Consider the following 12,738-nt stretch of genomic DNA (forward strand, 5'->3'; position numbering starts at 1 on the left):
GTGTACATGCCACTTTGTACATATGGAAATGTCAACATATCGTGTAAAAGCAAATTAGATTTGTTTCTGTACAAAGCAGACACACGTACATATGAAATAGAAATGTTTATATTTTCATCTGACAAACAGATAGAATCATCTGAGTTTAGTTTATTCTGTTTTCAAAGAAAGTATTTTTAAATAGTTAAGTAAATACTGTGAATTTGACAGGCATACGCAATTATATATGTATTGAAAAAGTCACATTTACAGATGCAAATACATATCGTGTAAGGACACCTTAGATGGGAAGAGTACCCTCGACTTGTGAATTAAAATGTATCACAATTTATACTGAGTACATGCAAAGAACGTAAATCTATAAGATGAGGCAACACGTTATAATTGTAGCGCGTGTGAACATCAGGAGCGTGTCTTCTCTTTTCATCCAATCACAAAACGTATTTTTATAATATTTTATTAATTAATTTTCCTGCAGCTAGAAAAAGTGCCAGCGAATAGGACCGGGCCAGTGAAATCTTCGATATATTTCCGATAAATATTAGAGAAGGCTACGATTCTTTCGTCATTCGTATGATAATCCGATCTGAATTACCTACAAATGAGGTAATTCGCTCACAAAATTTTCGTAAGGTAATTGCATGGCGAATGACGAATGGAAGAGCGAACTACGAAGCGTGGAAACGTCGTATAATACCTTGCCTACAAGAGTTGACACTGACGAAAAAGAATACTTACTATCCACTTGAAAAACATCTACCAAATCCTGAAAATTTATACCAATAAATTATTTAAATAAAAACTATAGTTATATTTATTATGTTATTTCATTTCATTTCATTTCATTATTTCAATCAAAAATTATAAAACTAAAGATAACAACGAAACAGCAAAAACCGCTTGTTTATTTTTTTAATATTTACAATGATTTTCAAGTAAATTTTTTTTGCTAGTTTTTATTTTTTGTGAGAATATTGCTTGCGCTTCAACCAAACTTATAAAAATGAAAAAATCAAGCCCCATATATTGTTTTTGATAATTCACAAAAATTTCGAATAACTCTTCAAGTTTTTACTCTGAATTTTTATAACATTTTTTGGAACGCAGTTTTATAGCCCATGGAATTTTGTGGAACCAAAAAAGCTAAACTTTTTTTTTTTATTTGACACTTACCATTTATAAAAGCTGGTGTTAATTACATATTAGTTAATTACATATCAGTTAATTTTATTTTTTTTAATTTAAGAACCTTTTAAAATATTTAGGTCATCAAAAGCTCCTCACGATTCCAGCAAAATTTGTTTTGAATGGAACACCATACGTTCAGTTTTATCGATAACTTTTTATAAAAATATAGTTCACAGTACAACAAAAAAACATAAATACTCGAGAAATTTCAAAAAAATTGCAACTTTCTAATCAGATAAAAAAAATGTAAGTATGCAGTTTTATAGCCCGTTTAATTTTAGTATAAAGTACTTTTGCAAAGAAATTTGTAATAAAAGAATTACTAAGAAAAATAATGGTTTGGTTTTCCTTTACGCCCGATTTTGTTTCACATACTACGTTCGAATGGGTCGGCCAAATTTAATTTTTATCTCATGCACATTAACTAACAGAAAGGAGAATTCTACTTAGTATGTGTTTAATTCCTAAGCGCGGCCGAAGGCCGCCAACGCAGAAATATATTGTGTGCAAAAGGTGTTGCGTCCCTTTTCTTCGGCAACACAGAAATGAGAAAAGTCTTTGGGGAGTTTGTATGCTGTTACAACAACAACCGCCTACACAGAATGAACGTTTTCAATAGAAGCCTCCGGAGCCTGGGGTTTATGAACAAGAAATGTTATATACCCTTGGCGACCTCCTCTTGTCATGCAACACCTAATGGTTCAAGTCATTGCCCTCATCTACTCAAAACAAGCGAAAACGCAAGTAAAAATTGTGATTTGTGGCCTAGGCGGTTGGGAGTTAAATTTTTGAAAACTGCAGTTCATGCCCTCCCTAAAATGGGGTACTGGAGGAGCTATGCACCTCCCTCTCCACCCGCCACGCACACAACGATCGGCCGTAAAGAAAAGTTTCCCCAAAATAAAGCGGCAACCCAAATTTTATTTGCTTTTCAAATAGAACACACACCTTAACAAAAATCTACCAAAAAAAAAAATACCTTCTTACCAACCCAAATTTTTTTACCAGGAAATAATTTAGGAAGCTGGCTACCATGCTACATTGAAAATCTATTACAAACGTACTTGCAGTAGATCAGCTGTGTTTGACAGTTATATTTGACATTCGGCTCCCGTATCGGTTTAAGGGCTGAATGCACAACACAAGCGGCTTGTCAAACATACTATTTCCAACCAACTTTTCCTATTTCGGCATGGACCATGCAAATATTACTCGTTGAACCAAAGAATTTGGTTTTCTTTCGGTTCCCATTGTTAAATGGCGGCCAGAAACTCAACACATTTTGATTTTTGTTCAAATGTCCCTCAAACGGTTTGCACAACTACAAACACCGCCATACACAACACAGCAAAGGGATATTTCGATTGGTTTATCAAGCCGCTTGTGTTGTGTATCTCGCGCTTTAGAACATTTGGCGGCTGGGCAATGCATGGAATTTCGCATTAGTTATTTTATAAATTTTAAGTGATATTGCGGCTGAATTATATAAAAACTTAAGGAAAACGTAATTCCAGTGATAGCAATGAGTGCAAACGGCAATGCGATGTAAGTAGAAGATTGCAAAAAGATCGTGAATATGTATAAAAACTAATTTCTGCAGCACCGATTGGAAGCGCCTCTGGCAGTTGGTATCTGGCATACACCATGAGACACCGGAAAGTACCGTGCGGGAAGAATTGCTTAATGTATCGAAAGAGTTGCAGGATGGTGTGCTGCAGTTTCGTAAACGTTCTGCGTCGAATGTAAAATTGGAAGACTTGCTGAAGGAAAAGAAGCAACAAAAATTGCTACCATTCACGCAGAATTTGCAAGAGCTCTTGGTATGAAAACAATAGATGAATTCTGACTTTCTTTGAAATTTGCACTAATATTACCCGTTTGTATGTTAGGACCTGGAATCCCAACAATGTTGGGAGATACTCTGCTACTACCTAACCAACGAATATCGCGGCTCTGCAAGTTCGCTCACCGCACACATTTCTTCGGAGAGTAACATGAGCAAACTCCTAGATGACATATGGGGATACTATACACTTGAACGTATGATCGTTTTGAAAATCGTTAAAAATTTGTTACTTTTCTACAAAGTTCCTAACCATCCCTATCATGCGCAATACAAAGAAATTTTAAATAAAATTACACTGCCAAAACTACGCGATTCCTACCTCAATCAGCTGGAGCAACTAATCAACGAGTATCCGCCTAACCAGTTGGCCAACGGTGAATTTTTCGATTATCATACGCGTCTAATTATCTGGTCAGAAGGAAATGCACGCGAAATTAACGAAGTTCTACACGTTCTACTGCTTATTTGCGAGCATTTGCCATTTGAACTAAAGCATATCGAAAAACTATTCAACTGCTTTAGACAGCACACTTTTGGGCGCCAGCAAAGTTATTTAGACATCGGAAAGCCCTTGCATAACGAACTGATGACACGCTTAGCATATTCGGAGACCATATTGTTATTGAAGTGTTTTGATTTAGAAGACACTGCTTCAACATTGGCGTTAAATATTATCGATTCCTTAGATAAGGAAATAATACGAATGTATCATAATCCAGAAAATGGGCCACTTTTATTGTCGTGGATGTTACTCAAAATTCGTTTTACAAAAGCTACAGAGGAAGAAGAGACGTTCTTGCCATGCCAGCTTATGGGAAAGAGGGCCATTGGTCTAAGATGTTTTGAGTATTTACAAAATCTACTCACCAACACAATGTATAAGGTATCTATTGAGACATTTTCCGTACAAATATCAAAATAAGATTGGTGTTTTTTAGGATGATTCCTTAGTTTCGCGCATTGCACGTAAAACTGTGTACAACATGCTTACGTATATGTGCGAGTTCTTTGATGGGGATGGTTCCTGTGCACGTCATCCGTATATATATGAGCTTCTATGCGAGCTACTCTCTTGGCCATCATTGGCGAAGGAATTTTGCGCGGAAGAGGGTAATTACCCAAAAGTCAGATACTATATCCAAATACAAAGCCTAACTTCTCGTTTTTGTAGAAAAGGGCGTGCGCTCACTTTTCAATACACTTTTGGAAACATTTCCTATTGATTTTGTGCATCTTTCAATGCTAGCAAACTCACTAACCAAAGCGGGCATTTCATCATTTGTAAGCAATTTAAAGCAAAACTATTTAAATGTCGATTATACTGCTTTGTTTTTTAGATAAAGGCCCAATTAGAGTCACTGCCCATATTTACCGATTTATACGATGAAAGTAAATACCCCTTGCGTGCCATCAACGAAGAGGAATACATTCTGACCGCCAACGTAATGCCTTTTCCACACTTAGATTTCAACATTTCCGCCAATACAACAGCAGTTGTATTGCCTCGGCCCGAAGGCTATTTTGTGCATTTTCGTATATCTCTCAATTATTTTGTTGTTTTACATCATGAAATCAACTGTTTGCTCGCCGAGACTGTACAAACCCAAGGCGATTGGCAGCAGAATGAACGCGTGCGCCGTATCAATGCCGGTCTCGAATACTTGCAAAGTGTACTTCAACGCACAAAATCGCTCAGCGCAATAAGTGCTGAAATGGTGCATCCTACCGAAATGTGCATTGATTTGTTAAACAAATTCAAGGCAGTGCCTCAGCCACCTGTACAGATGTTGGCGAATTGCTTGAATGTCTGCACTATGCTATTGCCGTTAGTGGACGCCGAGATTTTCGCACGTGTCATAACTCTTGATATTTTGCCAATGATTACTAACGAAACGCTCGAAAATTACAAGGATTATGCGTTAGGCATCTGCTTTGATTCTCGCGTAGTTGGCACTTATTTGGTCGATGTGGAAAAAAAATTAGAGCGTTATGATTTTCTGTTAGCCTATTTGGGGTTTTTACGCTCGTATACGAAGGTGATTTTCCAAAAATTAAGACATATTTTTCAATTAATTTAAACAAGTTTCTTCGCCAAACAGTTGCAACGAAATAAATTCTTGAAGATAGAAATACCCGGCTTAATATTTTTGCTCCGCGAAGTATTTCCACACATGCACGCCTGGGGATTTCAAAGTCAATCAGAGCGTCACAAAATATACATTGAAATTATGGGTTTCGTTTGCGACATCTTGGATACCGTAACAAGTCTTGGTAGCAAAAATGAGAAAATAAATTCGGATAAACAGTTTCTGCGTGACGTATGCACACACAGTTTATCGAATATGGAAAACGGAATGATGCTCTTGAGGTGCATTTGTATTTAGTTCTTTTTTTTTTTAATTCAATCTAATATGCATAATTTCCCTACCAGATTCGTTGCTCTGGGCAATGCTTACTTGCAACATACCATGGAGATGGAGTCAAATTGGATGATTCAACAATCGCATGGCATTGTGCTACTTGTACGCTTAGCTATGCGTATTCTCATGCAACTATTACGGCTAAAGACCTCAACTTTGGAATCAAATGAGCTCTCTCCGCTCGAAGCGCTTATTTACACACAACCCAAGCAACGTGATACACTCCGTATTATTCCAGTTGTTACTAGTTACATGAGCAATATTTTCGACCGCTGGCTGCCCATTCTCTCTTGTCGCCTTTTGCGTCGCATTGCGCTCGAATTCAATATGTCACTGCTGGCATGTCTCGATATGGAACCGGATCAAATACGTCTAACATTTCTGCAGCGCTTACCTGATGAACTAGAAAGCGATTCACTAAAGGTAGCCATTCTGGAGTTAGTGGAGGCTTGCATCGAGAAGCAGCCAGGTGTCACAGAGGCATTTTTCAAAGTTAATGCCACCCAAGAAAAACGCTTTCTAGGCAAGGAGGTTGGTGTACAAATCGCCGATAGCATACTGACTTTCCTTGAAGATTATCTGGAGGCTGTAGGTAAAGATCCGAAAACTGTGGAACATTCATTGCCAAGCAAAATAATGAATATTTTCCATTCGTTGTGGAAGAATGGCATGCAGAGTTTGGTGGAGGATCTCACTAAGCGTCCCAAATTTTGGTTACAACTCTGCAATCCTCTCTTCAGTACTTTGGATTCAAATGCACGTGTATACACCCAGCTATTAAATATACTCTCAATTGAAATATTTTCTACAACGACAAATGGTAATGGTGAGTTAAAACAAGTTGTTTCGCGCTTCTTTGAAACGCCCAACTTTTACAAATGGATCAATTACGTTTTTGATATGCCCAAAACGCCGGCTGCTGATCCTTATTGCGCCATTGACGTTTTCAGTGAAGACGTGCCTGAATGGCTTTGTCGGCTGGCAGCATTTAAAAGCTTCCTTATCATACTTTTAAAAAAGCAGCCACAATTTATCGAAATACCGCCTAAGCAATTAAAAAAATTGGCTGAGGAGACGCTCGTGCACTTGGTGGATCGCGCCGAATTCATCGAAGATCTGCGTCCATTTATCGTGCTTAGTGAGTTGTATCTCTTCGTGCTGCTCAGCTTCAAGCTCTCATACACAGATACGCCTGAGGAGGATGTTGAAATGCTGAAACAGATTATAAAGCTACTCAGTCGCCTATCCTCTTGCTACGAGGACTTGCATATACGCGCCAAGGAAGCCTGCCTGGCATTCACAATCAAGTGCGCCGACGTGCTAGCAGTTGAGTTATTGAACGACTCCAACTCGGCGCTAAATTTCCTCTATTCGGTAGTAAGCATCATTTGCACAGAGCTACAAACTTTAGAGAATAGCGCACGCGTAGAGAATCAAGCCAAGTTGGAACTAGAAAACCTGCAACAAAGCTCATCAAACTCTCTGGTATTGAGTTTTAATCTACTCAAAACTGTGGCAAGCATCTTCCACGATTCCGGTCCTGGCAATTGGGATCTGCCTTTCATCGTAAATAAAGTATTTCAACGCTTGTTGAGCTGCGCTAGAAGTATACTGCAGCTGTACAGTAAGCAAAAACTAGCTGTCGAGTTGCTCGACGTATTGATTGTATTTGCGAAAGGCAACTGCTCGGCAGAATTTTTACACTGCGATGTGGGTGATTATTTGTGGCTGAAATTGTTGCCGCCTAAGGATATATTGCAAACCAATTTTGCAGTTATAGGGCAAACAAAAACTGATGACAATAGCTGGACTGTGCAAAAGTGGTGGCCCATCTATACGCGTGGTATTACTTTGGTCACGATTATGTTTGAGAAACATAAGCATTACTTCGTAAAACAAGCATTGCAATTCGTTGGCATTCATGAGCAATATTTGGTGGACTCATTGCTGCTTGCTAAACAAACACTCGAACCGTTAGCCATGGAGTTAATTAAGAGCGCTGTTACTTTGGTATCAAATTTGGTGGAATTCGAGACGCTTTGGCGTTTGGAACATTCGCAGTCGCTGTTCAACTTGATGGTGAGTGAAAGATTTTATAGTTAGGCAATTAGTTAAGTTACTGACGAACAAATGTATTTCCCTTGTAAACTATTACAAAAATCATTGCCTTCCTTTTGCCGTCTGCAGCGCGCCGTGCAAGTGCTCATGGGCCATTGTATTTCAATGTTCCATCAACCGAAAAATCTTAAATGTCTCATAGCAGGTCGCGGCTTGCAGCTGGATATATTATCGGATATAGAACGACCGGGATTTACCGATGAAGTCATAAGCGCATTCAACAAGTGAGTAAAGGCTACGCTTTTAAACTTAGATTAGCTAAACGCGTTATTTAACTTCCACACAGTCTCACTGAAATCATCACGCTGAGCGTACAGAGTCTGCTGCGCTTCAGTCCAAAGCTCTTGGATTTGATATGTTCGCCTGAGTTTTTAGTTACAAAATATGAGCCTATTTTCGAGATACATTTTGGGGCGCCCAAGTTGAATGAAACCGCCATGACACTTTCTTTTGGAACAGTGCTGAGCATTGTTGGTGTGTTCACGAAAGTTTTGAATTTGGTATGTAAACACAAATTTGTGAGGCGGCAGCTGATTACTTATTTTCTAATTTCAGCAAGGTCATGGCTTCCACGAGGTGCCGCTCAATGTAATACCTTCTACTTCCAGTGAAGGCACAAGTGCAACACAAGCAGGTGCAGCTGCTCTCGCACGAACTCAACGCCAATTTTCCAAATCAGTTTCCATTACATCTGTTTCATCGGCGAATTGCCCACCAAACGAGTTATTATGCAATCTTGATGGCGAACTCTGTTTGCTTGCGCTCGAGCACATACTCATGTTAGCCGCCTCGCAGAGTATGTTGGCGTTGAAAAATCCTTACTTGCCTGCACGCGAAAAACAAATTGTACGGCGCGAGATCAGCACCGAATTGTTAACTTTCCACGAATTTGTTCGCAAGAAGGTTCTGATTGAGCATCGCGAACACCGCGAAATGTGGTATCGACGCAAACATGGCCTGGTTTATATGCAGTTGGGTGATGGTGCTGGTGTTGGTTCGACTGCCACAAGTAGCAGCGCATCGGCTAGCGGCAGCGGCTCTACAACGATGGCGCGCGGTGCATCATCAACCGCACAGTCTACTGCGCGGCGCCATTCAATCGACTTGCGTGTGAACGTGGTCCGTCGTCTTTATCTACAACAAGAACATAATCGGCAACAACAACGTACCCCAGCATCCACTAGTGGCGGTAATGACTTCGAAATGTCGCACGTGATAAGTCCAATTGGTGCTGGTGGCGGGCGTACTCAGCAGCCAGCAGCGGTCTCTTCCACACCACAGCTGTCGCGTCCACCTCTCCGGCGGCAAGGCGAACCTACGCAAACGTTGGGTAGTAGTGAGCTGAAGCGTAACTGTGGCGTAGAAAGTGTGAGCGGTAGCAACAATGAACCAGATGCAGAGCAGGTGGAAGAAGTTGACGAAATACAATATTTCCCACCTGATGAGCCTAGCTACACGCCTCTCTCGTACGTGCAGCTGGTGGAAGAAGATTATTTGCACTTTATGTCAAATCTATTCTCGGTGATATGCCAGAGTGATTAATGGGTCAGAATAGGACAGAGTGGAGAGGTGAATTTTTTAGCATTCGTTGTCGACTGTAGCAACAAAGAATAAGTATATATAAGTACGATATTAAGTGTGTGAAGCTTTGCCGACTAAAAGTAGCAATTATGCAGCAACTTAGTTATAATTTTATAATTTTGTGAAAATACAGTTTTCTATGAACAAAATGAAAATGGAGTGTATAAAAAAAATAACGGATTTTCAACAAATCAAGATGGCTGGACGGGAAATGGTCAAATCAGAGATATAATTGACGTTTATTAGAAGGTCAGTTAATATTCCATATGCTTTTTTTCTTAATTTTTCCATTACAAACTATTATTTTTTGGGCATTGCGTATGGCTTTTGATATTTTTGCATGTTCGCCATTGCAGGGTTAAGCATTAACAAATAATTTTTTTCGTCATAAGCGCTCACTGATCAACGTATTATCTACCTACCTTCGTAGTAATATGCATGTATTTACATATATACATATTTGTGCATATACATGATCCTCTCATTCATATACATACATATGTATGTACATAGATTTGTTACCCCCATATAAACTTGCAAAGACTGACGTTGTCAATGGGACGATGATGAATTTGAAACACATACAAACATGATCGTTGTTTTGGCGATTATAGAAATTATGTATGTATATACATATTATGTAGATATTTTGTGGACATATGCAGCTGTCCACAAAATAATAGGAGTGCGATATATTTTTCGGTTTTGACTTGTTTCTTTTCTTTATTTAATGTTGATTAATTTTTTATAAAAGCATAGCGCAAAACCTAAATAACCTGTGCAAAAATTACAAAAATTCAAACTTATACAGATGTTTTGTAAATCTTAGTGTAATAAAGTGCAAGTTTTAAGTGTACAAAATACAGTTGATTTTTGGATTTTTTTGTCGACAGTCAAGCATTTTCTTCCAAAAAAAAACATGCTCCACACTTTTTTGATATGGAAGAAAATGCCTAGCACTGTCGACAAAAGAATTTGTCAAAAATCAACAAGATTTGCACTTTATTATACTAAAATTTAATGGGCTATAAAACTGCATAACATCTTCCTAAAGGCTCCTAATAAACATTTTAAAATTTTAGCGAAAATGTGTTTAATTTTCAGCCGACTTTAAAAAAAAAAGAGATATGTTATTTTTAACCGAATTCACAAAAAGGAGAAGGTTATCAATTCGTTGGAATATTTTTTTTATATTTTTATGTATGTTACCGCATAACTTTGGACCACTTCAATCGATTTCTATAATTTAAAGGAAAGGTGTTACCTCACAGGTGGTCCCATACTAATTTGGTTTAAATCCGATCATTGGATCCTGAAGAAATTGACGATAATCTTAAATTATGGCTTGAAAATTGAATTCGGTTTTGGGGTTTGCTTACAAATTCCTTTTTTTTAATATATCGGGCCGTATGAATAATATGATTTTTAAGCAACAAGTAATTTTTAAGCAAAAAACGAAACCGACTTCAATTCCTGTATAAAAATTTAAGATTATCGTTAATTTCTTTAAGTGCCAATGATCGGATCTATGCCTTTCCTTTAAAAAAGAATTATAGAAATCGCTAACGTGGTCCAAAGTTATACGGTAACATATTTATGTACACAAAAAAAATTATTCCCACGAATTGATAACCTCCTCCTATTTTGAAGTGGGTTAAAAATAAGCAATTGCTTTTTTTTTTAAATATCAGACGTTTTACTCGATTTATTCAAACAAAATTGAAGAAATTGAGGGATAACTTTGGACCATGTGAGATAATTTATTTTTTATCGGAACACCAGGGGTGTATCAATATGATTTACACCCGTATTATAACAAAGTCGCAAAACTCAGCGCATCACTATTGTGATTTCTACTGCGCTGCTGCGACAAATATGGGTGCGTTCAGAAATGCATCAAGCCAAAGCATGAGTCTCTTTTGCTTCTAAACTATAATTGATGAAATGCCTTATTTACGCAAATAGGTTCCAATTAGGCATTTAACCGTGGTTGCGCATATTGGACATTTCCATCAATTATAGTTTAGAAATAAATGCGTATGATGCTTTGGCTTGATGCATTTCTGAACACACCCTATGCCGCTGCAAAAAAAAAGAAATGTTTAACTTGTGTGCATTTTCTTAGCACTTAAAATATATCTTTTGTGGAATATTTTCAGGCACATTAATAATCACAATAGTGATGCGCTGAGTTTTGGGACTTAGCATGTTATGGTTTGGAGGCGTCGATATGAGCATTGAGTGGGTTGGTTTTTTTTTGCCTAAAAATGACTTGTTATAATTTTTGCACGTAGTTTGAAATTTGGATTTATTTGGTTATTTTAGATAATGAGCTATATTTTTATAAAAAATTAGTTTACAATTGTATGTACTATGTATGTAAATCCATGTGTCTATGTCCAAGTACATTGAAGTACAAGCATATGTATGTAAGCCATGTGACAGCCGGTCAAATGCGTGTGGGAAGAAGCTGATCGACATAGACATATGAGCCGTTCAGTGCACACATCGATTAACTCCACTTTTTGAAAAATCTTAAATTAAGTGTCAAAACACCTGGTATACTCGTAGTGTAACTTATTATGTTTATAATAACTTTATATAACATACAATAGTACATAATATTTATGACAACATTATTTATTTGATTTTAAAATAAATATGGAATTTTTAAAAATAAAGTACATTATTTGATCGCGTCTCCCAAATTTTTGTTGACCGGTTCATATGTATGTTCATATATACGGCAACACTTTACCGCTGATTTGTTAACGTGCGCAAACGAGCCCCCAAAAACACCGAATTAGCGTTGAGTATTCGTGACTGCAGCATTCGTTTAGTCGTTACCGCTGTGGCCAGGCTGAGGTGGATGCCTTGTGGAGGAAGTTTGAAAATCACGAGTTTATACTTAGTACATACAAAGTGCTCGGGACTATGACTATGCACTGTGTATATTTTTCCATACATAAATTTGCTGCACATACATACATATGCGTACTACACGCACACATACATATGTGTATATTTAACTAAATATGTAGGTGCATACTAACTTAAGGTACACATGAATGCGGAGAGCAAATAATAGATATCTGCTGAGCACAGGCAAGAGCAACTCGGTGTGGTCGAATGCCGAGTTTGATATATGTATTTGCTGGTGATTAAGTGAGATTATTGTGAGACGAAAAAAAAGAAAGCACAAGCGAATTTCATAAATTTTTGCTTATGTTCTCATATAAAAGTTTGAAAGAAATTCCAGTTTGCCTTAAAATTATTGTGAAATTGCCTGTTGAAAGCCTTGCAGTTAAACTAATTAAATGTGCTGCAGCGGCAAATGCAAACATGATAGTACTTATAAAAAGATGTTTAAAATTCAATTTGTAACGACAATACTCACCTACGTACATACATATGTATGTATGCACTTGTCTAGCAAGTACATCTCAAATAGCAATATTTACCTACGACTAAATTGACTCGAAATTAATTGCAAATTTTTACGCTCTGTCCAACTAATTTTCGTGAAAATTCGGGTTAAAAAATAGTTTAATCAGTACGTCGTTTTATTTATATAGAATGGCCCTG

At 37.6% G+C, this 12,738-nt stretch overlaps 1 protein-coding gene across 1 annotated transcript; it reads left to right on the forward strand.

Moving 5' to 3' along the window:
- The first annotated feature begins 2,552 nt into the window (after positions 1-2,552).
- LOC118742461 (nucleoporin NUP188 homolog) lies at positions 2,553-9,942 on the forward strand. Its single transcript, XM_036474548.1, has 11 exons — positions 2,553-2,733; positions 2,789-3,008; positions 3,078-3,917; positions 3,973-4,144; positions 4,206-4,315; positions 4,372-5,070; positions 5,134-5,402; positions 5,466-7,533; positions 7,642-7,796; positions 7,859-8,072; positions 8,128-9,942. The coding sequence occupies exons 1-11, from the start codon at positions 2,711-2,713 to the stop codon at positions 9,112-9,114; spliced, it is 5,757 nt and encodes a 1,918-aa protein (XP_036330441.1). The 5' UTR covers positions 2,553-2,710; the 3' UTR covers positions 9,115-9,942.
- The last annotated feature ends 2,796 nt before the right edge of the window (positions 9,943-12,738 follow it).

Source organism: Rhagoletis pomonella, unplaced genomic scaffold (genome assembly GCF_013731165.1).
Source record: "Rhagoletis pomonella isolate Grant_MI unplaced genomic scaffold, Rhpom_1.0 Rhpom_scaffold_00007, whole genome shotgun sequence".
NCBI classification, from domain to species: Eukaryota; Metazoa; Arthropoda; class Insecta; order Diptera; family Tephritidae; genus Rhagoletis; species Rhagoletis pomonella.